General features: G+C 32.9%; 3 protein-coding genes across 4 annotated transcripts; 1 reads left to right on the top strand and 2 right to left on the bottom strand.

Annotated features, from left to right (window-relative positions):
* Nucleotides 1-719: 719 nt before the first annotated feature.
* Nucleotides 720-8,217, bottom strand: LOC17895349 (DNA-directed RNA polymerase IV subunit 1). The gene is made up of 19 exons (XM_023787941.1): nucleotides 7,980-8,217; nucleotides 6,878-6,974; nucleotides 6,670-6,790; nucleotides 6,449-6,570; nucleotides 6,326-6,364; nucleotides 6,024-6,242; nucleotides 5,784-5,936; nucleotides 5,601-5,696; nucleotides 3,613-5,520; nucleotides 3,362-3,531; nucleotides 3,210-3,276; nucleotides 3,012-3,130; nucleotides 2,770-2,912; nucleotides 2,420-2,682; nucleotides 2,158-2,331; nucleotides 1,920-2,057; nucleotides 1,581-1,840; nucleotides 1,355-1,466; nucleotides 720-1,273 (listed from the first exon to the last, which is right to left on the bottom strand). The coding sequence occupies exons 2-19, from the start codon at nucleotides 6,959-6,961 to the stop codon at nucleotides 1,091-1,093; spliced, it is 4,371 nt and encodes a 1,456-aa protein (XP_023643709.1). The 5' UTR covers nucleotides 6,962-6,974; nucleotides 7,980-8,217; the 3' UTR covers nucleotides 720-1,090.
* Nucleotides 8,218-15,886: 7,669 nt separating this feature from the next.
* Nucleotides 15,887-17,251, bottom strand: LOC17894082 (dehydration-responsive element-binding protein 1E). Of its 2 annotated transcripts, none has more exons than XM_023788186.1 (2): nucleotides 17,175-17,251; nucleotides 15,887-16,723 (listed from the first exon to the last, which is right to left on the bottom strand). In XM_023788186.1, the coding sequence occupies exon 2, from the start codon at nucleotides 16,711-16,713 to the stop codon at nucleotides 16,159-16,161; it is 555 nt and encodes a 184-aa protein (XP_023643954.1). In that variant the 5' UTR covers nucleotides 16,714-16,723; nucleotides 17,175-17,251; the 3' UTR covers nucleotides 15,887-16,158. The 2 variants fall into 2 exon arrangements, with proteins under 2 accessions (XP_023643954.1, XP_006301487.1); XM_006301425.2 differs by having other exon boundaries at nucleotides 15,887-16,720; nucleotides 17,175-17,190.
* A 3,216-nt stretch (nucleotides 17,252-20,467) lies between these two features.
* On the top strand, nucleotides 20,468-21,426 carry LOC17894934 (ethylene-responsive transcription factor ERF026). Its single transcript, XM_006301691.2, has one exon. It carries the CDS (start codon nucleotides 20,468-20,470, stop codon nucleotides 21,239-21,241), a length of 774 nt encoding a protein of 257 aa, XP_006301753.1. The 3' UTR covers nucleotides 21,242-21,426.
* Nucleotides 21,427-27,854: the final 6,428 nt, after the last annotated feature.

The following is a 27,854-nucleotide window of genomic DNA, read 5'->3' as shown; positions in this document are numbered from 1 at the left end:
TCTCTTGTAGAAATGTAAAAAAAAAAAAAAAACAAATTGAGATTAATCGATCAATGGATGATTACCAATTGCACGAAAACCGATCTAACCGAGAAAAATCAGAGCTCAACCGAGAAATGAAAGAATCGGTTCATATATTAAACCGGGATTTGATATCTTTTGAAGAAATTTAATCTTTTCATATAATTAAATGATTCTGTTTTATTTGTCCTATTCAATTCTGTAAAAGTAAAACATATAAAGATGAATATGATTGTTTTAGTGATGTTAACTTTTGATTAAAAAAGACAGTTAATGTTATGATGTATAGCCATAATGATGTAAAAACATTAAAATAATGTGTAGTTGTTTGATAAAATGATTAATTACTCCGACTCTATAACCTTAAAAAAACATAATTTCTTAAGGATGATGATTCAATCACGAAAAGACAAAATATATGATATATGGACCGTAACCGATCTAAACCAGAAACATTCGTAGCATAACCGGAGGATACACAAAGATTGTAAATAGATACAAATTCAGATGTATAAGAACTCATCTTAACCAGGACAAAACAGATCATAACCAAAGAAATAAATAAGCTTAATAAGATAGAAACAGAAGAACCGATCTAAACCGGTTAAGAATGAACAAATTCTATATGAACCGATCTAAACCAGGAAAACAACAGAGCAATACCAAGAGAATCAGATGTACGTAATGAGAAGGAAGAGGATTATAAAGCAATTTTATGAAGACCGATCTAAACCGGGTAAAGATTGAACAGAAACATAACCGGATATATCATAGTCAAACCGGATATTTCATGGTTTACACAAACAGAGAAACAGAAACAGAACAGAAGCCTCCTTTGCCAGCTTCTCGTTGCTGCTTCCACTACGTAATTAACCTTTAAGCCTTTTTAAGGTTGAAGGCAAAGGTATTACATAGTGAAAGGAGCAAAAAGAAGCTTAGAGCAAAGCCAAAAGGCTTTTCCCCTAATATCTCTATCTAATCACACACACACACTTTCCTACATTTTGCATTGTTCCAACTTTATATAATATCGACATAAGACCCTGTCTTTTGCTTCTTTACGGGTGTTTTAGAGAGCAACGGGCTGGACTGTACCATTTTTAAGATACTTTGACTTGTAGAAGTTCATTCTCCCTGGGGCAATGATCTTTGTTGCTCCCAATACACACTTGTGATACGAAAAGTCTTCTGTTGTATCGTCTATTCTTACAACCTCAAAGCAACGGGAATCTCCGTGCTTCGAGTTACCGACCTGCGAAAAGAAACCGGGTCAGGATCTTTATGTTTTTCAAGGATTCTGAAACATATGAGTTTTCTTTTATATATGATGTACCCGGATTCCTTGGAAGCCTGGTCCAATTTTCTCGGCTCTGTTGGGGTGGAAGCACAGAACCATGCTGACAAAATTCTCATCACTCTCACTCAAGGGAGCATTGACTTCGTAACTGACAAAATATAACAGCAAGGTTAACAACAAAAGGAAGATTCTTTACGGTTCTTCGAACAGCAAAGAAAGAAAAATCAAAACTTTGACACTGAGGTTGTTTTTTTTGCCTTACTTGTTGAGTATGTGTTTCAATGACCGGGAAAGATTCTCAACGTCCTCCCATGTAAACATCGTTCTAAGCTGGAACAGAGAAATCCCTTTCCCATTGAGTGCCTTGAAAGCTTTAGGGAATGCGGTATCAAGCATGTCGAATGGCTGGACCTTGAATTTGTCTGATTTGGGCGCAGAGCTTGTTGCGCGCTTCGTCACTGTCTTTGGGGGTATGCTACTCAGAAGTTCATACACATCTACTGGTGTAGTAAACCCATGAACCTGATGCACCCATAAAGACATTAAATTAGACCAGTGAAGTTGTGATGAAAATGGATTAAAAAAGAGTAAAGTTATTAACCTTTGGCGAAATGATGATGTCAAACTGATCTCCAGTTCCAAAACCAGGAACTTTTCCCCAAGCTAAGGTGTCAATAGACCCTTGCAGCTGATCTACGACACCTTCCTTAGCAGCTTTAAGAAAGCATTGGCTTGGGCTCTGTAGAGATTAAGCAAGCAATAAATATCAAATCAAATCCAATAAAAGCTTGGTATACCAGAAAAAAATATGGACGTTAACTTGGGATTTAGAAACATACCGAGAAACATGCTTGAGTAAAAGGTGCAGGCGTGGACTCGACCTGTCTTTGTTTACTCCAACCTTTGGCGTTTAATGCCACAAATTCTCCGGTAATAGAGAGACTATCAGCTGCGAGAAGCAGATGTTCTCTTAGTATCGTCTTACCGGTATCTGACACCGCGGACTCCAAATTCTGCAGTCACAAAAAAAAAAAAAACTTAAACTATAGAAGCTGCAAGACGCAATATAAAGAAGAAATTGTAAAAGAAGCCGATACTGACTGCTACAAAAATGCTCCGTCCAGCGTCTATTCCATAAACCGAGCAGCATTGTCGGATATTATCAGGGTGGCTTCGGCTCCAGTCGATCATGTCCATAATGGGAAGACAGGTTTCTACGAGAGAGCTCCAACAGTTTCTTTTTCCCCGATCTCCATTCATTGTAACCCTCAAGTAAAGCTCACCCGCCAAATGATTCCCGTACATTTTAGGCGCTTTTGGACGGTCGGTCCACAATATATCAACCTTCTTGATCTCTTGGTAACCTGCAAAAACAGATCACATAACTCTTAAGAACGATATTAACAAAACAAAACCAGATCACATAACTCTTTTTATTCATCCAATTTTACCTTTGACAGGAGAGTCAAGAAGAAAAGGGATCAAAATGAGACGAACAGCATCCAGGTCCAACGGTTTTGAGGCTTCGATTACAGTCACCGTGATGCAAAAGCTATCATCCGTCATCGCCTTATCGTCTGAAGGGCAGTGGTTTCTAATCCACAACACATAAATATATAACACATCAGTTTCTAATAAGTACATAAAAAAGCTAAAAAAAACATGTCTGCTACAATTTCAAGGATGTTCTTACGTGCATTGTATATCCAAATCAACTAGATCAAGCTTCAGTTCTCTGTTCCTGCTCGAGTAGTGCTCGTTTAATGAGGAAACAACAGATTCTGCGTTAAGTTGTTTCCGCTTCAGTACTTTCTGTGAAATTAAAGAAGAGGTTCATTAGAATCTGTTGATATATAGATGTCTGTGGCTTTATATGTGTATGAGTTTGTACCTCAGAGATATGAAAATGGCAAACCCACGGGCTTAATGGTGCTTTCGAGTTAGTGCGTGGAGAGAATCTATGAAACAAGAAGACAATAAACATTTTTGTTAAAAGAAGCCCTTAACCAAAAAAGATTCATAGAGACAGTTAATGTTACCAACATTATCATAGATGTTGAAACAATCTCTGAGAAACTAAGTTTCTCCAAGTAGTTCTTGATCTCCAGTGACCCGTATTCGAACCCGTGCTTTTTCTTTGAAAGGGTTTCAGACAAATACAAAGATATCGTCTGTTCTCGTTGACCTTTCTTTGATCCACACTCCAAGATATTCTGTAGAAAGAGATTAAAGTCTACTTAGAGAACTGTAAAAGATAAGGTGTAAATGATTAAACAAATTAAGAAGAAGAAGACCTTAAGATTTAGAAGCGGGGAAGTTTCAAGAAGGCTGACTGGCTGGTCCAGCGCGCTGTAAGCTGCCTCAGATAATGCACAAGCAGAAAGTGACCCAAGTGCTTCACCAGTGATTTCTTCAACGGGACCATCAGTCTCATAAGTAAACTGGACTACCTGGTTCCCAAAAGAATTTCTCACTGTGCCATCATAAGCAGCATATATGTCCCGCATGAAGAACATTAATCTTCTGCTCAGTGTCCCTGGGAGATCAGCATTACCGCTGAATGAGCTGTCACGACTAGTAACCGAATGAACAAAAGACTCCAACGGATTCAGACCCGTAAGAAACGAGTTCTCAATGACTCCATAAGGAACATATGACTCAGTAGCGGTTTTGTCTGCTCCCTTTGCACTGCGAAGTGGACTGTTCGGGTCGTTCCAAGCAGCACAAGTCAGCTTGCGCGGAAACCCAAAGGACAAAGCAACTGCCGAATTCTGCAGACCGATACACATGCTGTGTTGAACCAGCTTCCCGATATTCCCTTTGCTACCGGCTTTTGACATGATCAAAAAAGAGTTGGATTGGTCGCCATACCTATATGCCAGTGCCTGAATATCTCTGTAAGCGTCCTTAAAAGCACTAACTGCAATTCTGCTTAATGTAGCGGATTTTTGTCTCTCATAGCAGAACCGAGCCAAATCTGAAAATGAATCCTCTTCCTCGTCCTTTTCCTCCCCATTAACTGCAAGAAAATCTCTCCAAGATTCCACCATTAGCTGTTGCTTGTTGCAGACTTGTTCAGCTTCCAGCAATCCGTATGCAATCTCTTCAGTCAAGTTTTCCCGAGACTGCGGATCAGAAGAAAGGTATAAATCCGCCAAGGACACACTCAGTCCGCGCATCAGCAACCACTGAGATAGCATCTCTTGAGCGGAATGGATGATTTCAAGAACTTTCCCTTGGTCGTGTTTGAGCAACCTCTGGATAAAATTCCCTTCTCCATCCCGAAGCCAAGCTGATCCTTCAGAGGACGCTAAAAGCTCTCCATTACTCACAACCACATCATTCAGAGGGTGAGTGTAGTCAAACCCAGGAGGAAAAAGCATTCCGAATAACTGCATTCCTGTCCATTGAGGCTCAGTGCTCGAAGGAGAAGCTTGGATTATCGCAGGCGGAGGAAGCTGAAATGGGCAGTACATTTGAAGCTGCTGGATCTGAGCTCGATTCAGATAACAATTTTTCTCAACATTAACCAGATAAGCTCCCGTCAAGCTATCTTGTCCAAGAGAAAGCAAATTCCGACCATTCTGTCGGTTGATATGCTGCTTATCCAAAGCCACAAGCTCATCAAGCTCGACCTTTGCTTGAACTGACTGAGGAATATAACCGTGAAGACAATCTCCATCAAAATCACCACGAAACGGGTTACAGCAGATCGGATTTAAGGAGACAACAGAAGTCGTTGGGAGTAGTTTAACTGACATTGCAATGAGCGAATGCTGATGAATCGAAGGCGGTCTGTTCATCAGCACTGTGTCTCCATCCATCAAAGTCCTGGAGATTTTGTCTCCGGTTTGGAGGTCCTTGATTTGTCGAATAGCCACCAAGCTATCTCCTCTTCTCACATGCACCTCCCTCTTCCTTAACGCGATTAGCTTGTGCAAAACAAAAGCGGAAAGCCGTTCCATATTCCAGTCGTTAAGAATCTCTGATACTTGAATCCTTTCTGCGATCGTCTGGGGTATGCCAATCTCGTGAAGCTTCAAGGCCGGATCACCAACAACTATTGCCCTGAATGTATGATCGCTTCTTTTACCGAGCAGCACATCTTTCATGAACCTTAGACCGCATAGTTTAGGAGTGTCTGGTTTCTTTTGGTATGGATTAGCAGAATCTTGACTCGAAGACACAGTTTCCGAAAAGAGCTGTGTGAAAATCGAGAATCAATAACCTTCATAGATGAACAGAAGAAAAAGAGATTAATCTATCAGAAACTACTGCTTACTCTGGAATACTGCATGCATTCGACCACACGAGAACTCAACTCAAGTGTGTTTCCCTCGAAGCCGACTAGTCTCTTGTAGATCCGAGTCCGTTCATCCTTAAAAAATGTAACAAAAACCCGAAAAAGATAAGAACAATAACATTGTATATGATACAAATTAGATAACCAAGCGTTTAAACTTACAAATACTAGTCGAGCTCCGTTGGATTGATGGACGATTTCGGTTACACGGTAACCATTTGGTGTAACAGGAAAAGATGCCAGACTAAGAGAGTCGAACATGGGGATATCCTTCTTGATGAGCCTCTCATCAATCCCATATAACAGAGCATAAACCTGCAAAACAGAAAGTGAAAATTTCAGAAAACTATAAAATGTAAGACAATTCATCGAGTCTCCATGATACATTTCACTATTCTGTACCTGTGCATGTGTTAGGATACGTTTGGTTTCTTTCAGACAGCTCTCGTCAATATTGGAGTCTTTTGGCACAAAACTCCAATAGTCAAGCGGCAATGTTTTCGTTCCCTGTTTCTTGAGTTTTATCAGACTCTCTTCGTTTACTTCGACAACGATTCCCGATCGCCTAAAGACTTCTTTAGTAGTTACCCTAAACTTCACTGGAGGATAACTGGTATTCGTCTGATATACAAAAACAGAAACAGTAAATTAGAGTAAGACCAAAGTCTTAACTGCAGAAACTTAGTTCTCAATCAAACTCTTACAGTGCAATATCTACATCTATGAGGCTGCTCTCCATTAATCTGTAACAACCAAAGGCGACATTAGTATATATATAGTTCCATAAACACAAAACCAACAACTAACACTTGGAAGGACTCTTGAACCTGAAACTGCTTTTTCTTAATGTATTTACAGCCCGGACATATTTTGTTTAGCAATGCAGCTATCTCCTTGAGGAAGTACGGGTTAATTATCGCGTACTGGAAGTTTACAACCCCAAAATGCCCTAAACAGGAAACAAAAGAAGCATATTCAGGGGAGCTAATCATAAATGAGCCACGAGATGCAACCATATTGGCCAAAAACTTTTCGATCTTAATGATACCTTCGCAGACTTTTCGATCTTTGCTGCCACAGGTTCTGCAGATAGCATCCGGATTTGGTAGCCCTAGCCGAGAATCAGTCACCATATTCGCTGATTCAATCTTTAAGACAGCCATTTTTTCCTATAACAATGTACCATCACATTTAAATATATGATGCTCAAACTACTCAAAATCAAACCACGAAGATTAACTAAGGACAACACTTACTCGATCAGTGTTATTTGAAATGCTAAAACCTATTGAGGTTAGAGTTGCCTCGGGGACCTGAAGCTCCTCATAATCGTCTTCCATACTAAAGAGTCTCCTACAAGATAAGAAATCATCATTACGGCCAATTCAGATATTAAAGTAAACAAAAAGTCAGTTTTCATCAGTTGTCAAATCCAATGTGCAGGATATGAAACAAAACCAATCTTAAGCAATTCATCAGCCAGACATAAACCAAACTACTCTATCTAACATATAATATATTGACCACTGAGAAACAGACAACTTTTGGTTTTGGACAAATTTGTAAGCACAAACTCACTGAATAATTGTGTGTCGCCCGCTACAAGCTATTGGGTTCAAAGTTACATAAAAGGAGAGAAATCTTCAAAAGGACCAGTTTTTATATGTACCAATCTAATGTGCAGAATATAAAACAAGAACCAATCTTTATCATTTCACTGACCAAAAGACCAAAGAGAAACAGACACCTTTTATTAGTGGACAAATAGTGTTGCCACAATCTGTCTCTGTGACTGGCCTTGGTAAAAAAAAAGAAGAAGCGGGGATCCGAAATTGAGTTTCTGATAGAATCTAGCATGAACCCACAAAACAGGAGAAAACTTTATTCAGACACAAAAATTGCAGAACACACACACACACACATAAAAAGGTTCAAACTTTGAACACACATTATACATGGACCCAAAGAAAAAAAAAAAGGAAAAAAAAAATCTCACTGCCAACAAAAGAAAGAAAGTACACAAAACCCTTTTCTCAAATTAACTTCTAAAGCCTCACAAAAACTCTTCTCTGCATTGAGACGATCTCAAAACGAAGATTTCAGATAAGAACATGCATCGACTAAAGAGCTTAAATTTTCACAACCATCCAAAAGCTACAAGCTTTATACAAGAGCATCAGCTATTTGCAGACAACGATCGATCAAAAGAACAAGAATAGGAAGTATGAGAGATTGATCATTCACGAAAAACTCAAATCGTCACGAAGAGAGAAAAAAAAACAACAAAATTACCGAAAAAAGTAAAAAACGAAAGAAAAACCCAGAAGAAGGTTGAGACAGAACAATGTAGTTACTTACTTGTTTCGTCGAACAGAGGATCTTGCTTCGTAATGATCCAATTGAAACAGTGCACAGACCAAAACCTCTGATTCTTAGTTCCGGTTTGTGATTCCGACGGACGAAGCCGGAGAAGAAGAAGAACAACAACAAAAAGAGGAAAAAAAGAAAGAAAAAAAAAAACGAAATCGGAGGCTTTTGAGAAGCCGCCGTTTGTATTCCCAAAGGAAACGGGAAAAAGTGAGAAAGCAGAGAAAACGAAAAAAGCTCTTCTTCCTATAAGTCCCAATGAGTCTTCTTTGGAATGTGAGAAGTAAAAAAAAAAAAAAAAAAGAATGATGATGAAGATGAAATACCGAAACTGCCCCTTGACCTGTACCGCTATTTACCTACTTTACAGTAATAGTACACTTTACCTTTTGGAAGAGAGAAAAAAAAACAAAAATTACTTACTGAGGTTTTATTTATTTTTAGTTTAATAAATTTTTATGATTTTCTGTTTCTTCGAATTACCTTATTCGTATAAACTCTGAAACTGGGAAGTAAAGCCAAAGTTAAAAAATTCCTTCCTTAAACTATATTTATTAGCTGTATTATTTTCGAGTTTGGGACTAGTTTTTCAACTTACAAAAAGTAATTAAGTACTTTTTAAAAAGTATAATGTTGTGATTTAAATTAACTCTATATAATTTAATTTCCATTTTGTCCAAAAATGAATTTCATTAGTGATTTTGTAGCTCTGTTTTAGTTCTTAATTGAATTATAAAACATTGGAAATTTATGTTTATCTTTTTCCTCGTGGTTATAAGTATTATTTGTTAAACTTTATAATATCAATGAGTTTATGTTATAGAGTATAAATCCACATAAACAAACATGCTTATTGGAACATAATTTTTTGTTACATCATATTCACATTGTTATCTCTTTAACAAAAAAACATATATTATCATTTTTTAATATATTCTAATTTTTATTTATCATCCGTAATGGACTTTAACAAAGAATTTTTAATAAAGGTCTAACACAAATATACAGTTACAAAATAAGGGTTCAAATCAAAACCCATCAAACAAGAAATCTGAAAGCAAATTATACACAAAAGAAACAAATCTCATTCATTGTTTTTTTTGTCCGTTAACACTTACATAGTTAGTGATTAGCTATTACAAAAAAAGTTTATTAATAAAAATGAACTGAATAATTACACTTGTACATTTTTACATTCAAACAAAAATAACAAATATTTGTTTTGATTTAGGTTTAAGAAAATAGATATGAAAATTAAATCAAATAAATTTACAAAAATAATTAATAAATAACCATTAAAGTATGAAAATTTGGTGACCCATTCTGTAGGTTCACCTCACCTGACTAGACTACTAAGACTCTGAATGGTAACCATAATGCTCTACAAAACCGCAGCGCAACAGTGTTGTAACAGTGTCAAAATATCTACATATACATATATATCTATATATTTTTGTTACTATTTGAACCGCACCGCACTTCTCCCGCAATAAAAAACGCAGTTACCATTCAGAGCCTAAAGATAAGGATTTATGCAATAAATTTACCTTCACCATGAATATATTTTTTTGTCAAAAAAAAAATAAATAATTTTGTTACTAATTGTTTAAATATAAATGGAATTCGTTGGATAAAACTCTTTATATACAATTTTAAAATTGAACGAGTGTTTGATTAGTTATCTCATTCATTACAGCTTTCTCCTGAAGTCTTCCAAAAGAACCCCAACCGTACAAAAAAAGTATAAGTGACGACAGCAGTCAAAGAGGGATATAATTGTAAATTTATCCATTTTTACTTCTTCTCTCTTTTTATTTTCTTCTTCTTACAACTCAATACAATATTTTATTTTGTAAGCCAAAACATATTTTATTCGTAACCTTATAATCTAATTATATACGTTTTCATTTGTTTTGTTTGCATTTAAAGTTTGCATGGCATTAAAACGTTACGTTCAAACATAATAATCATTTTTCTTTTTTCTTGTCTTCTTTACCAATTCACACACGCACGAGTCTTGGATTTGTTGATTATCACACGACAACTTCTTCAATAGAGAACGTTTCATGATGCTAACTTATGCTCGTGTACTCTCCATAAATATGGTTCATGCATATGATCGCTAACTTTTTCAAATGGCTACTTAAAATGACAAAAGTAGTAAAATACAAACAATTCAATCTTGATTTCATGTTCATATCTTGATTGACAAAAAAGTCACAAGAAACAAAATTAATCAAGATGCGTAATTTCTACGCTCAGTTTATTTTTTTTGGACATTGGAACCTGATGATCAACCCCATCAACATGAATCGACAATTGGTATACACTACATACATATTCGTTGTTTTGTTTTATTCTTTTATTCCTTTTATTTTTTTGCCTAATTTGTCAACTTCTAAGGTTTGTATATTTTATCAATTCGGAAATATAATTTAGTGCAATTTTTCCTAACTTGTCAAAATTTTGAGTACAATATACTAATTTAGTTAACTAATTTCAGAAATAAAAATAAGTATACACTTGTGGTTTTACAACAACAACAACAACAAGAAAAAAAAAAAAAACTAAATCGTGATAGAAAAATAAGTAAATTGTACTAGTAAAAAATGTTTTTGTTTCGAAAATTGTGGAAGTGAAAAAGAAAACTAAAAAAAAAAAAAGAAACACGAAGGGGCAAGAGGTGACTCTTCTTTTTGTAAAGCAGCCTATAATTTTCCCACTAGAATCTAATGTTCTGATGTTGCAGGAGGTACTTTCTTTATTTTCAGTTTCTATATTATTATTTTTTCACTCCAACTTGTAATAATAATGATATCAAGATTCTTGGTTTCACTATAAAAACGATTTCATGTTTCTGACTCATTTCTGTTTATAATGTTCCCTAATCCCTATCAAAATATCTATCTCTCTGATGACTACTAAATATGCTTAGATTTTATTTTATTACATTCACAATCTATAAGGACATCATTCATTCATTCTTGTGATTTTAAACATTACAAGAATGATTCTGCAGATATGGATCGAATGTTTCCACAAAAATTGCTAAAAAATTCTACATTTGCGAGTTTCCCAAAGTACTACTACATTTTGTACATGGAATAATGTTTGTGTCAATTACTATTATTTAAAAATATCTAAAACTAAAACTGAAGAGTAAAATTGTCATATTTTCGAAATGTTTTAAAGTTAGGAACTCAAGCTTAATTAAAGAGGATGACATTTAGCAATATATGATAAAATTAAAATACTCAAAAACATAAATAAAGTTAGCCCAAAAAATAAGTTTATTTGCTTTCTTGTTCGCAGTTGATGTAACTTGACACACCCATACATAATAATACATCATTCGTTTTTCTTTTATGACATCTCATTTTGCAAACAATGGTTAGTCATTAATGGTTAGTCATCTACGTACTGACTGAATAACTCACTTTTTTTTTTCGTCATATTTTTGGGTGTGATATAGATTTTACATGCAGTGTTAGTCAATCACACTCGATTATTTCTGTAATTTGAAATTTCATCCCACTTATTTGAATAACTCATTCTTTATATGGTGTCTCATCACACCATTTAACGATCATCTGGTGGTATATAACAATCGATTTAATTATAACCAGTTAGTTTTATAATAAACATATATTCTTAAAAATGGAACAAAAATGTATATTTTTGATGCATGTCATTAGTATTTCTGTTAAACATAAAGTTACTTAAAGCTTCAGTACTCTACAACATAAGCCAACAGTAAACCATCTTCATCTGGCAAGCCTTGATGCGGCCGTTGGTATCGGTTCCTTAATGATTTTGTTATGTGGCATATGAACCGTAACAATGTTAACAAATAAAGTTGTTATAAGGAGACTTGCGAATTTGGAAGAGTCTTAGATGTTATCATTGAATTAGAAATATAAATATAAGATATAATATGAATTTAATTATATGAAGTAAATTATTAAGAGCATGTCAAATATAAGCATCATAAAAATTAAATAAATAAAAATATTAATATTTATTGATAAAAGATAAGCGGAGAAAATATACATGAGTTTTCACATCTCTCGATCATTTCACTTTTTTTTTCCAAATCTTGTTAAGAATTAAAAAATAATTTTATTGGACTTCTTTAAACATAAGAGGACTCATGTATTTGGAGAGTGTTAGATAATTTCCTTTAGACTTATAATATATATATAGAATAATTAGAAATTACTTATATAAAATTAAAACCTTAAGGGACAGCTACATTTTAACACTCTCTATGAGAAAACTATTTTGTTTTTAAGGCATTTTGTGATACTAAAAATTATTTTAAGGGTGTGAATGGTTAAATCAGCCGGATGAACAAATCTGTTAGCGGTTTGGACAACTCTATTTTTAGGATGGATAACAAACCACGGCGGACCAACTCTGTTTTTACATAAAAAAAACACTTGATCCACAACCACCTTTTGTTTTGTTTGAGCCTGGTTCCGGATCTGGGTCCGGGTCGGGTGAACCATTCACAACCTAAGTTTTATTGTTTTTCCTAGCTAGTTTTTCTTGATGATTATGCCATTTTCTTGTCTTTTTCTCATTCTTCTTTTTTTATCTTCCTTTATATTCATTTATCATTCTCATTGGTCTTCTTGTTTTATCTTTCTTCCTTATTATTATTTTTTTGTATAATATATTATAATTGTTTTCTCTATACATGATCCATTTTTTATAATTTATGTATATAATTATAATAAACATTATTCAGATTTGGTTGAATATATAGTCGATGTTAAATGGATGGTCGTTTGTGATCACATAAAACTATATTGATCATCATCACCATATCCAACTTAAGTAACGATGGTATATCAAAATCACATCACATTCACAATGGCTCCAATAAAAACATACAACCATACACATATAACAAATCCACATTTATCCACACATCATCAAAATCCACATCTATTTATACTTATAATCATCCACATATATACAATCCACGTCTTTTCACACAATCATCCACAAATAACCATCCACTCGTTAAGAAAAAATCCAAAAACCTTGACAAATTCAAAAACTCATAAACTTTAAGAACGTTTATTAAGAAGTAGGCATGCTGTTACAACTTCAAATGTTTACACTTCAATCAATTGTGTGGGTGAAGTTTTGTAGAAAGAGAGAGTATGAGAGATGTTTAAAGTTTTGTTAAGGAGTGAGATTTTGGAGAAACTTTACATCTTTAACTTTTTTTTAATAAGAGAAATGTAAAATTTTAAGTTTTGTAAAAGAAAGAAAGAAATAAAAGAGATGAAAATAAGTGGGTTAAAGTGGAAAAAATTAATCAAGGGTGTTTGTGTATTTTTACAACTAAAAATGGTGTTATAAGTAATAAGATATGTAAAAATGGTACTAGAATGCTAAATTCTAAAAAATCCGTGTTTCAAATAGGAATATCATAGTGATAAATAAAATATTTAAAGTACTTTATGGGTAAGAGATAAGAAGAGAAAATATACATGAGTTGTCACATCTCTAAACGGTCTCTGTTCATCTCATTAAAGGTAAAAGTATAAGTTTATTTAGACAAAATAAGCAAACCATCTTTACTTTTTATATTTCTTTCTCATAATATTATTTAAACATATTATATGATGTCATTTCCAAGATCTAAATCTTCAAAATATGAAAGAAAAAAACAAATCTTATATATGTTTGTAGGTCATTAAATTTTTAATTTTTTCACACATACCAATAAAGTATTTTTAAAATAGACGGTAAATACATAATTTATTGTGATTTACAATTTTTAAAAAACTTTCAACCAATAATATTTAACAATTTTCTTGAAATTTACAATTCATCGTCAATAACTGGTCAAATTTTTCTGTGAATGGTTTTATCACTATCCAAGTTGGTACTTCTAACACACTGTGAAGATAAGTTTTGAGCTAAACGATAGATATAACTTAAAAAGTACATTTTTAGAAAAAAAAAAGTTGAATTAATAAGGAACAAAAGAAATATACAAATTTTGTGGTAGAAGAGAACTTTGAAAGAAATGATTAGTATGTTTTTTATAATCATCTATCTAAATCAGTTGGTGTCATAGAAATCTAGATCTTCAATACTTAAAATCTAGATTTTCTTGTCACAAAAAACATCTATAAGTGGTCGATTATGATTGATTGAACTCAAAGTGAAATCTTTAAGCAGATAACTACTTACTTGATCTATAGTGTTTTTAAACTTGAAATCGAGAATAAGTGTCAAAAACAAAACACAGTTAAAGTAGTGAATTAGAAATTAATCCTACTTGGGCATCAACTGATATAATAAAACAACCCAATCCACTCGTGCCCTTGACAATACTCATGGTCCTAGTACCAACATAAAAAGGATTTGCTTTTACGGGTTTGCCGAATCGCCGCACAAAAAAAGGAACTTGGCTTTAATAATTGGTCTGCGGATTTGAAAATTGATAAACAAAACATTTGCCACTAACTTGAAATAAAACACACGTAATCCACTCCACCCATTCGTGTTCAACTGTTCATGTAGTCCATTATTCAATTTGTTTGCGACAACAAAGTTAACTTATAGTACTGTGTGGGAACCAATTTATAATAGAGATCAGCTTTATAGGATCCGATTCAATCTAGTTATAGTGAAAACGTGTAGGCAAAAAAAGAGAAATTATATTGTCACATGTCATTAGTCTCTTTTTACATATATATGAAAATAATGAAATCTTAGTAAAAAAAAAAAGAAACTAAAGTAGCTATGCAAAAGCTATTATTTTAAAAAGTTGCTTTATAGAGATAAGCTTTCTGCAAATAAGTTTTTTTTGTTTGTGAAAAGATCATATCATGAGTTAAATACTTGAATTTTATAAAAAAAAGCTCTATATAATAAGACCACCTTTGTCTTTGGTGTAATGATCCCATTTGTGACCATTGGCTAATAGTCACTGGCAACAAGAGAAAATAAAACTTTGGGAAATGAGACCTTCACATCACATGTTAGAGATAACTCTCCCTAAAATATACTCAGAAATTTTTTGTTATCTTTTTTTTTACTGCAGGGTTAAAGTCCTATCACCCTAATGGTAAAAAAAATTCGTTTGTTTTTTTCTTAAGAACCTAAAATTAGTGTGTGTTTAATTATCCTAAGATTTTTCTGGTTATTAGAAAGTTTATGACTTTGTAACCAAAATGGATGATGGGTATGTTAAAATCTAATATTATTGACGACAACAAAATGATGGGTACACTCTAGTCAACATAATATGTAAACACAGCTTTATTTTACTTTCGAGTTTGCCATTTCATTTCTCTATAAGAATAATATTGAAATCTCCAACGCAGCAGAAGAATGCTGAAAATGGCAAACAAACAATCAGAAGAAACCGATGGGAAGTGACAGAGATGGCGAATCCATATTTTCTCTGTAAATATGAAACCAAAAACAAGAAAAAGACAACAAAAAAAATATCTTCTTCTTCAGAAACATAGAATTAAAACCAAGTCTTCTAACATTATGGGCCTTTTAGATTTTGGTCCATTGTTTAAATCTGTTTTCGAAAATGAGCTTTCAAAGCCCATTTCTTGAGTGCTTCTCCTAGTTAGGAATGTTGTATGTTATGTGAAGTTTTTTTTTTTTTTTTTTTTTGTCATGAGAAGTTTTTTTTGATGTGTTGTGAATGTGTCCTCTTGAAAGAGGGTTTTCAAACTTCATTTATCACAATTTTGCAGTTGGAAAAAAGGTAATCGATAACATAATTTTTTTACATTACATTACTTACTAATTGATATATTACATTATGGTAATCCCCTAGGAAACTAGGTTAACAGACACAAACAAATAACAAAACATTTAACATAGGCTGGGCCTATCATTATCTAAGCCCATCATTACGCCCCATTTATTTTGCATAATATACAACGTGAAGCAAAGCAAACCCAATACAAGACTTGCCTCACCAAAAAGCACAAACACCAAAGATTCCAAGAATCTTTTTGCACAAAATTATTCCATCCTAGAGAGAAACCTTCTACTTCATACAGAAGATCTTTAAACCCCTGGAAAACCTAAGTTACTCATACCACACATACATACATACATACATTACATTACGTTCCAATTATATACGTATCGAAAAATACGTATACTTTTGTATTTTTTTTTAGTAACTCCAAAGTGACAATTCTTCGTAATACATCTCTTCTTCAGCGTACACACTCGTATTCATATCATTGTCAGTGTACGATCTCGGCGGCGACATCAAAGGCTCCTCCGCGAGCCTCATCATCATTCCGGCGACTCCTTCTCCGTCCGACGCTGCAAACTCACCGGACGAAGGCAAAACCGTGATCCCGGTGCTAAACTCCGGCGGCCTGAACATCTCCGCCGCTTCGGCAGCCGTGCGACGAATTGTGTCCGGATCGGTGGATTCCGGCACCGGCAACCGCCAAACGGAGTCGGAGAAATTCAAACACGCGGATCTCCCGCGTAAAGCGAGAACCGCCACGTCGTGAGCACGTGCCGCCATCTCGGCTGCAGGGTAAGTTCCGAGCCAGACTCGGCGCTGGTGGATGGGCTCGCGGACTTCGCAGACCCATTTGTCTCCGTTCCTACGCCTCACTCCTCTGTAGATTGGGTGACGTGTCTCCTTGAAAATGCGTCGTCCTGCACGCTTCTTCGGCTTCATTCCCGCCACGATGATATCGTCTTTCTCCATCTCCGATCTGCTTCGGATGAAACAGAGCATAAAAAATGTTTGTTATCCAAAACTAAAAAACAAGAATGATAAAAAATTTCGACGTTTACGAATTAGAAATCTGTTAAAAACTTAACATTTTGACGAATTTTATCGTCTCGAGTTCTTAATATTATAAAAAAACTCATTTCAAACTCTGTTTCAGTTCAAAACAGAGTAAAATGCAGAACAAGTAAAAACGCATAAAAATTCAAAATTTCGACTATTCCGAATTCAAAAACATGAATTTACAAAATCTACCTACATGGGTTCTTAAAATTCTAAGTGAATTCACGCTTTAATTGAGTTAAAAGGATAAACTATAAAACAGAGTATAATGTCAGAAACAAAAAAAAAAAAAAGAAGAACAGAGAATTGAAAATTTCAAAAAAAAAAAAAAAAGCCTTTCACAAATGTATAGTACAAGAAAAGCTGAAAATTACCTCGGAATTGTGTTTGCTAAATTGGTTGTGGGAATAGAGAAGAAGCTTTTTCAGGTTAGTGTGATTCTATGAGGTTGCTCTGTTTTTGGGGTAAGTGAAGAAGAAGAGTGAAGTGAAGTGAGACTTTATAAGTTATAAGGCAACGGTTGTGTGACCCACTCAAGTGACTCAATAAACGAACCGGACGCGCGTAAGACATGGGGAAGCTTGATTTTGATCTTCTTCTTCTGTGCTCATGCCTTGCTGGCATATAAATCACCTCTTTCTAAAGAGTATATATGTAATATTTAATCATACACATTAATTAAGGGGAGAAATTTCTCAAATACCATACTTATTATTTTTCAAAAATAACGCAAACCTAAAAATTAATTTTCAGAGCGAAGAATTTATTTTTGTGGGTTCAGATTGACTACTCTAGATTTTTTTTTTGACATCGACTACTCTAGATTTAAGTTATAGATTAGGGGTAATGATTAGTGTTAATGATTAAAAAATTAGTTTTAGTTTTATGGTATTTTTGGAAAAAAAATAATTAATAATGGTATTTTTAGAAAATAACTCTTAATTCAATTGTATTTCTGAGAATTTTCCCAAAGTTACTTCATTTAATTTTTTGTACATCACTTAAACTAATTATGTTTTGTTTAGGTATCCCACATAATATTACTAGGAATCAACATTAAGTATATATGAGTTATGTGAACCAAGTAAATAAATATTATAATTCAAATAAGAAATAGTAATAAAACCATCTCAAAAAAAAATGAAAACAATATTTAGCATGTGGCCTTTTTATAAGAAGCTGTAAGTATCACGTGGGTTTTCCGTGGGTTAACATTTTTTCACTGTACATTCATATTTTTTCCGTGGGGTAACATCATTAGTTTTTTTTTGTTTGGTCTTTGAAAAAACTAATGATGTATCTATCATAAGAGCATCATCAATGGGAATCATTAAAAAATGAATCGTTAAATATATTTAGTAATTTAATTGAGTATACACTTCTTCCATCCTCATTTTGATCTTATATAATATACGGATCTTATGATTTTAATTGTATTTTGATTTAAATTTAATCCTAAGATTAGCCTAAGAATCACCTAATAACCCAGCGTTGATGATGGTCTAATATTCTCCAACACTTAAACTAAACCGATTACGAGACCTTTTTTTTTGAAAATCATATATATCTTGTTCAAAGTTTAAAACAATGGAGAACGAGTTTAACATATATTGATGGAAACAACATATAAAAAAACACATGGATCATCACTAGGGAGAGAGTGAGTAAGAAAACATAAGATAACGTAATCTTAATTAGCGTTTTCAATATGATCAGAATGCGAAGACAACATAAGCCTATAGACATTGCTCCCACGTCCACCCGCAGCCTCCTCTCCCTCATCTCCAATTATATAGCCTATTGAATTGGTATGAGTCGTCGTCGTCTCCAATGGTTAGGAAAAAGAACGACTCATGCGTTTTTTTTTGTGTATAGCCGTATAGGTCACAATGTTTTCGACAAATGAGAAAGTTATTTTATACTACTATTTATATTAGTTTTAATTGTTGCTATATAAAAAAGTGTTATTTAATTCAGTTAATTAGTTCTTAATTTTATCAAAATGATAAATATCTTTTTGTAGAAAATCTTTTGAACAAATAGTATTATATATTCTTAATATATATATATATATATACCGTATAGTTTTCTTTTTTTGCTTTCCAAAAATGACTTATTTAAAAGAAAAACAAATCAATATATTAAATTAAGAGAATACAGTAGGTTATAGAAAGCAGACACGGCGGGGTCAGGAAAAGCCCAATCTGGTTGGAGTAAATGCTTTATTACTGTTTAAGTGTTAAGTGTGTGTAACTTGCGTGTCTGCTTCACCCTCATCTTTTTTTTTATTATTCTTTCATATTTTTTTACCAACTGTACTAGACTAGTGTAGTTGTATAGGTTAATTTATAATAGTAATGTTTATCTCTTTTATGAATTTACGAAATATTATAGTTGACATATGGACATGTCAAGATCTATTGTGAAAATTTATGTTCTTAAGACTCGTTTAGTTAGGTTTTTAAGGCTTCTAGCTTACGTATAAGCCATATGAAACCATTGAAAACGTTACTACTTGATTACAAATTTTTAAGCATAATTTTTTTTTAAAAAATAACAATATACAATTATATTCAAACATGGTTAAAAGATGTATTGTAATGTATGCCCAAAAAAATATATTGTCTATTGGGCCTAAACCTAACTTTTGAATAGACTTATCCAGGCCCATGTATATTTTGTGTTCCAACTTATTTTCATGTTTAATGCCTTAATCGGCTAATCCTCTTGATCCAATCCTCTCTTTTAGGATTGTAATTTGTCATTGTGGAGTTTAAGATTTTAGGATATAATAATCCATGGCATTAGATAAATAAGTTTTTTTTATAAGTAAGTTTGGGTCATGGCTTTGTATAAGTAAGTTTTTAATTTCAAAACCAAGATTAGAAACACATGAATATAGGCAGCTGCTTCTGCATCCAAAGGTGATTCTAATTACTTAAGGTAAGCTTTTATATACGATTCATATGAATATAAAGCTATTGGGCCTCAATCTAGCTAGGATCCATATTCAGATTTTCTTAGGCCTATGTAAGTTTTTGTTATTGCTGTTATTGTTGTTGGTCATAGACTCATATTAGCCATTTAGCCTATATGTAAATATATTTCACCTCATTTTCATGTAGATACACAATAAACAAGATATGTAATATGTATCATGTATAGAAAATGAACTACACGTCTACACGTAACTGAATATAATCTTGTATCCCTAATCTTGAATGTGGAAATTTAAAATGGTTCTCTCTCCTTTTCAATGTCTCATTGTTTTGTTTTCGCCACTCAAAATCAAAATAAGTTTGTGACTGTGATTGGGATAGTATACAAAAAGAATTGTAGTCGCACCACATATACATATTTCTGGATCCGTTATCTTCATTGACTATTATTACAAACAACAAAATTATAATTTACTTTCTTACATCTAAGCTAGTACAAAAAAATATCCCCACCAAACACAAACACAAACAAAACACACTTTAGGGAAACCCCACGCAATAACCACGCACTCTCATTTCATATATATACTCCATTAACAACCTTAATTTCTAATCACTAAACAAACCCTAATTCGTTTCTAATCCATTTCTAGTTTTTTTTTTACTTAATTACCTATCTCTATATTATTTTTACTTATATACATACAACATTCACATAGTATATATATATGGGTGACCCTAAAAATGCAATCACTGAACCTAAAGCTATAAGCCAAGCTTCTTCATCGTCAGTTACTACTATTGTGCCAGTTCGCACGTGCGGTGACAGCCTCTCTGATTCTGCCACGTGTGAAAACCCTTGTCCACTTGATAGTATCACTTCTACTACTACTACGACTACTACTACTGTTTCTTTTGCGGCTCCTTGTAATTCTACTACAACTGGTAATGATATCATCACTTTAATGGCCAGTGACCCCGACATCTCTCGCCGGAAAAAGCATCCTCTTTACCGGGGTATCCGTTGCCGGAGCGGTAAATGGGTCTCTGAGATCCGTGAGCCTAAGAAGACTACACGTGTCTGGCTCGGTACTTACCCCACGCCGGAGATGGCTGCTGCCGCCTATGACGTGGCGGCTTTAGCTCTTAAAGGTGGAGACACCGTCTTGAACTTCCCGGATTCCGTGGGATCTTACCCCATTCCCCTTTCCTCTTCCGCAGCTCATATCAGATGCGCTGCGGCCGCGGCTGCTGCTGCTGCGGGTGCGTGTGCGGCTACGAGTGCAGCTGCCGTGAAGGGAGGTGAAAAGAAGGAAGAGGAAGTTTGTGATGGGGCGGGATCTTCGAATACACAGTTTGTGGACGAAGAAGAGCTATTGAACATGCCTGGTTTGCTAGCTGATATGGCCAAGGGGATGATGGTGGCTCCACCGTGGATGGGATCTCCTCCGTCAGATGATTCACCGGAGAATTCTGACGGAGAGAGATTGTGGAGCTATTGATCCATTGATTTGGTTGATATTTCTTGTTTTAATTTCTTGTTTTATTGCGAGTCATCTTTTGTTTCTGATGATTGTTTGAGATGATTTGTTTAAATAATCGTATGTTTTCAATTTAACCACTTTTTATGATTCAAGAAGATCGATCTTTCTTAACAATTTTAGTCACATTTCGTTTTTGGAGTGTGTTCTTGATCAATTAGGGCTCTTAAGAGAGGTGTTCTTGATTTTTTTTTTTTTATATTAGGGTTTTTTATTAGTTTATCTACCCTTTCTTTTCTTGTGTGATTGACTCTTATGTTTTGCTTATATGAATAGCCTCATGAATATAATCCTAAATTTGCATATCTTGTAGATCAAGATGTGATGATATTGATTTATACTGCTCTTGTTCTTAGAACTCCAGAAATATGCATAGATATGATGGATCAAGATATTTGTAAGTGACATTGTTTTTTTGTATATAACTAAATGGTCCCAGATCTAAACTCATATTAAATTAGCTATGAAATTTGCTACTATTTTTATGCATAATATACATTTTCAAAAGAGGACAAGCAAAACAGATTCTTGATTTTAGGAAGCAGGATAATAACCAGAGATAAGAGACTGACTTTTAGTGGGATTTTATATGTTTACACTCTTTTGGTGAAGTTTGAAGTATGTGTTTGTGTTGATATATGTTTTTAAGTATATAAAGTCATAAAATAAGTAAGGTTTCTTACATTGTCTACATTAAAAACATAAAAAGTGCCAAAAATACAAGGTGATTCTCTAGGTTGTAATATCTTTTTTTTTTTTTCGGTGTATTTTATTAACATATCTGTTCAAGAAATAACCACTAAGTTTTTCTTACTGACCACTGTATTTTGATGATATAATTTTTTTTATTATACTCTTACTTGTATTTATGCTTCCACTATATGTCATATATACTGTATGAATTACTAACATACAAACAAAATCCGTTTTGGCTTAGAAAATAAACTTATGTTCCCAAAAAAATAAAATTGAATCATACTATACGGTGTGGTTTTAGTAATAACAAAATATGTTTATATATATGTATTTTTATTACTATTAGAACCGCATCGCAATTTTCTAAGTTATAATTGTAGTATTGCACGCTTCCGTTTGAAAGCTTTATTGTAAATATTGAATATATAACATTATATGTATGTATGATAAGTTGAATCTTATATACTTCTGAGTAGCATAGATTTCCAACTCATACACGCAAAATATGTACATAATAGCTAGATAGAGTGATAAAACAAACAAAAACAAAAAAAAGAGAGATCGTATAATTCTGCATATAATGCTCTCAGGTCATCGTATCTGTCTATCTGACGCTAAAGTAGTGTCATGATTCTAAAAGTAAATTCAATAGTTTAATTTTGACATGGTCTCAACACTTAACTAACTCTGATGCTGGCATTGAATCATCCAAACGTCTCAACACTTTCTTGTTTTTTTTTTAATATCAACAACTACTATGAGAAGATTAGCTCAACTGAGCCAAAATCTCTTATTCTTGTCACCAAAGAATTTTCTTTAATTAAAACAGTTTTATAAGTGTACATTAATATATAAATATATTATTAACCTTAACATTATGTTAATGCTTTTAGGGTTTTGGAACATGGTCAGGTTTCACTTGGCTTGGTTAAATTGTTATCCAAAGATGTTATTTTTCTTCTTTTTTTTTAAAAAAAAAATGCGTCTACTTTTTATTTTACTTATAAAAGTTACGAGAATTAAGTCGGCTTGTCTCCTTATACAATAATTGAAATTTTGGACCATATTGTTTTTAACTCTGTGGGACCATTATATTGACAAGAGTAGATATGTCGTGAGTTTTCACCAAAATTTCCTAAATTTCCTCTCTAATGTCATTGAAGAATCAAGAATGGATCGACTACGAAATGGGTAATATTGTTAGTGAATACTAATTCATTTACTCTTGCATTGTAGCTCAAAAGAGTTTTGGATTGTTGTGTTCACTGTTCTCTAGTATCCATCAAATTACAATGTATTCATTCGTCCGTTTGGTTTTTATATCGCAACTTTTTACCATTTTTGTATAGGTCATAGACAAATCTATTAACTTGAACAATGAAATTCTGAAACTGAATCCAAAGTTGTTTAATAATATAATATTTTTGAATTAAATACTTGTTATTTTTTTTTTGTGAAGTCGACTTATATTGGCTAAGGCTGATCCAAATTTGAACCGACCATTTGACATGTTAAAACTGCCAAAAGGTTGAAGATGAATAGCCAGCCTTTCATTTATCAAATCATGGTTAATAACGCCTCACCAAAAAAAAAATCATGGTTAATAACTTAATTATATAATTCAACTTTCCAATATTAAAACTTAATTAATGAACAGTGAAAAGAATAATGAAATAACCGCTTTTAACTGTTCATAAAGTATTCAATATATCTATATGCCACTTTACGATATACAAATCTGTAAAGATATCATATAAAATTATTCTAAAGTAATTGATATATGAATATATAATACAATTATATTTCATCGCAATTATTTTGCGTATGAAGGTTTTGGCTAGCTATGAAGATGCTTCCATAGATAGTTTGAATTAGTCTAGAAGAGATGATCAATCATCTTCGTCCAGCCCTCAGATTACATAGGTCATGGTGATAGAGAAGATTAGAAGACATTAACCAAATATCCCAAATCAAGAAAAGAAAAAACATGTTTACCTTCATGGTAGGATTCGAAACATGTTACATCATCTTCCCCTCTAGCTATAAGATCTTGTCTAATCAGTATCAGTTTGAATGCCAACTCTAACCTTCAAAAATATGAACAAAGAAACTTAACGACATTTTCGTCGATGACAAAACTCTCTCTATAAGAAAGTGTAGAGAGCTTTTTGAGTATGTTCAAACACACATTAGGAAACAAAAAAAAAAAAAAAACTATTGTCCGGAAATTAAATTGATTTAAGTTGTATACATATAGATTGAGTAGCTATATTATCTGATGCACATACTATAGATATATCAACTTTCTTTTGTGAAATTAGATTATTAAAGAAAGAGATTTATTTTAACACACATAGTTCTACTTCTAGGTATCATCAATACTAAAAAGACATAAATTCTTTCAAAACTTTTTTGCAGAAAAAAAAACTATTTATCTTTCCTTGCCAAAAAAAAAAAACTAAAAATAAAATAATATACCTATCTTTTGCCACAATAAAATAAAAAATCAATCTTTTTCGTTAGTAGTAAGTAGTAAGTACTAAAAGACTAAAACTATACCACAATTTCCCTCAAATGTCCTATATATAAACTGTTTACTAAAAGGAGGAGACTGGACTGAGAGACTATTTGTAGTAAGTTACTACAAGTGTATAACTAACAATGCTAAGTCCGTACAGTACACAACACGAACTAACAATGTTAAAGTAAAGTAAAGTAATGTAAAGAGAGGAACAAGACAGGCCACGCACAACTATATATTATAGTATTGATATTACAGTCCAAAAGATTATTATACTATAAATAGTACTAATTTTTTTCTGTCAAGCCTCATCATCTTCCTCAGTATAATTCAACTTTTACCAAAAATAAATTAAAAAAGTAGAAGACAAGAGACTACTATTATAATATTTTTTTTTTTGGAATCATACTATAATAGTATTTTTGTTCAGAAGATTGATAAGGAAAGAGCAATGTATGTTTGTTTATGTATTTGTGTTTTTATTGTATAGTATTATTATTGTTCAGAAGATCGATAAGGAAAGAGCAATGTATGTTTATGTATTCGTTGTGCTTATATTATTTTATCAGCATAGAGAGGACTGAGGAGACAGCACATATCTTTCTCGATATCGCTGGGGTCCATATTCACTTATCATTCTAAAAGACTCCAATGGCGGCCAAATTGACTCATATTGAAACTCTCATGTCGACTCTATTTGTTACCATTAGACTAATTCATCACACCTTTTTATTAACATGGTAGAACCAACTACTCTAGGTACTTTGATTACATTTATCAATGGTAGATAACAATGGAATTGTTGTTTGTGTACCATACATATGAGAAAAATATATATTGTTGGTTGTTTTATGTATGCGTACGTTGTGCTTTATGTACGAGATTGTTTTATGAGTTTACAAGAAAATTTCTTGAGGTTATTTATTTTGTTGAGTGTGAATATTGGTGAAGTCGACATGAAAAGGTGACATTTTTGTTAGCCAATTTGATTCGTCTCCGTACTCACCTAAATTCTAAGTCATAGCTAGTAGGCTTAAAAGTTGTTTCTCTTTTAAATAGAAAAAAATAAAATTGTTACATCAAATCATCTGCGACTAATACATTGAATCTAGTATCGATTGTGTGATTTAATTTTTTGGTTTGGCTAAGAACTTGTTGGCAAGTGGGTTTAGCTAGTTTGTCTGTCTTTAGAGCTTTAGACTCACGGGTTTCATCATTACATTACCCTATTGGAACAACATTAGTAGATTACTATAAATTTGTACTTTCAGTTTTATTATTATAAATTAATGTGTACGACAAAAATATTTAAAATAATTGCAATATATGCATATAGCAAAACAACAAAAGCATTAAATTTGAATAATATATGTTGTTTGCGATACAAAAATACAAACTATTGGAGGGGATGGTTAATAATTTAGCTTGTGACATGTAGTAGACAAGGAGAGGAACACTTCGACGAATGAGCTCTCTCGTGCCAGCCTCATCTTGGGGAATCCTTTCAAAAGTTTCATCTTACGAATACGAAAAAATTGTTAGTACTACCTAGAAAAAGCATGTGAATGATTAGACGGGACGTGCCGATGGGACATCATGCGTACCAAGATATGAATAGGTTCTATAAGTATATGAATGTATAATATCAAGATTAAGAGGGTTCCAAGACTTTATAGTAGAATCGTATAATATATAGTACTATTTAGAAAAGATAAGATGGTTATATATATTGGAACGTGACCACATAACTTATGATCTGAGATATAGACATTATAACCCGCAACATCTTGAGTCAAACAATTACGTATTTGGTTTCATCGATGAGTGTACTTCAACAAGAACAATGTAAGTTTCTTACTATCTACTTTCAATAGAACGATGTTCGTCTAGACTACTTAGAAAAATACAGTCGTCTTTTGTACCTTTTGTCTTTTTAACGTACGAAGTAATTATTCGAAACTTTAAAATTCCACTTTCTCTTTTTCCTACGTTTTACATGAAAGAACAATGTTTTTCATTTTTTTTCCGAACTCCATAGTTCGAGTGTATAAAACGAATATCCAAAATTTCGATTTAGCATGGACTTTGAACGAGCAGAAAACTTTTAATTCATTCTTTTGTCAACAACAACAAAAAAAGAAGAAGACGTAAATTAATGATAAGTATTAGTTTTTAAGTTGTTATGGCTTTGTTGACTAAAAGCAAAAAACAAAAAAGAAGAAGTGGTGTTGCATATGGCCGACACGGTCTCTCTTTTCATCTTTGTTGGTTGTTCATATCTCTCATATTATATAACTTTTCCATGCAAGTTAATCAACTCTTAAAAGTTACATCTTATTTTGAATTCTTTTAAATTAATAGTATATCCAATCAAAGCTCATTGTTGTGTTATATCATTCGTAAGACCATTCATGTTATGTTCATGTAGTTTTAAAAGTGTAGATATGATTTATGATTTGATATCAAACCAATGTTCTAAAACCTGCTAGACGAACAGTTTTATGTGTTCAAACAATTTTTGGTGACTGACCAAAGAATCGAAAGTCGAAACTATTCTATAAAATGGAATCTAGTTTTAAGTTACAAGAATTTAGTAATGTGACTCACTCTTTGTACAAAAAATTGTATAAAGTAATTAAGTTCCCGACCATATACTTGATGTGACTTGATTCTATATTAATGTAATGTGATCACTAATCCCTCTTGCTAATGTTTCTTAATCATAATGTTTCTCTTTATGGCATGTGTTTACTAGCTTAAACAAAGATTAGCAACTTTTAAACTTCATTATTACCCTTAAATGCCTCTGTTTATTACCCAAATCTCTTTTTTTCGAGATTCGGGTTTTCCCCTAATTTGATATCATGTCTAAATGTAGTCTTAAGATGATAATGTTTTTTAATTTCCCATGAACTGTCCCCAAACTCGATTCTTTCTTAAGGCTTTACCTAAAGTATTAAACAAATAACACACCACCACAATGTTGTTAGTTGAAAGATTTATTTTTCTCCTTTTGGTCACATCATCGTTAAAAATATGTCATTACAATGAACAAACTTCTACAAACAACAATTTTATAATGTAAATTTTCTTTTAGACGGTTTTGCCAACAATACTCCCACTGTCCGACATTTTCGATAAACTTTACATCAATAATTTGCAAGAAATTATGACCTTTGAAAACTAAACCACATACCAAGTTGAGAAGCTTTTAAACTTTTAATCACTGGATCAAATATTTCGAGGAGAACTTTTTAATAAAAAATCTTACATTCCTTCACAAATCTTAGCCTAAGATTGTTGCTAAGATACCCTCAATAATGACGGTTTAACATATGAATAATTGAAATGTACATG

Source organism: Capsella rubella, unplaced genomic scaffold, assembly GCF_000375325.1.
Source record: "Capsella rubella cultivar Monte Gargano unplaced genomic scaffold, Caprub1_0 scaffold_2, whole genome shotgun sequence".
Lineage (NCBI taxonomy): Eukaryota > Viridiplantae > Streptophyta > Magnoliopsida > Brassicales > Brassicaceae > Capsella > Capsella rubella.
This window is presented reverse-complemented; position numbering and strand designations above follow the sequence as displayed.

Excerpts from the sequence above, each read along its gene's own strand:
- LOC17895349 (XM_023787941.1), bottom strand. The coding sequence starts at position 6,961 with ATGGAAGACGATTATGAGGAGCTTCAGGTCCCCGAGGCAACTCTAACC. Across the intron at positions 6,365-6,448 it reads TTAAGAAAAAGCAGTTTCAG|ATTAATGGAGAGCAGCCTCA; the intron begins GTTCAAGAGTCC and ends TGGTTGTTACAG. Across the intron at positions 1,274-1,354 it reads CAGGCTTCCAAGGAATCCGG|GTCGGTAACTCGAAGCACGG; the intron begins GTACATCATATA and ends TTCTTTTCGCAG.
- LOC17894082 (XM_023788186.1), bottom strand. The coding sequence starts at position 16,713 with ATGGAGAAAGACGATATCATCGTGGCGGGAATGAAGCCGAAGAAGCGT.
- LOC17894934 (XM_006301691.2), top strand. The coding sequence starts at position 20,468 with ATGGGTGACCCTAAAAATGCAATCACTGAACCTAAAGCTATAAGCCAA.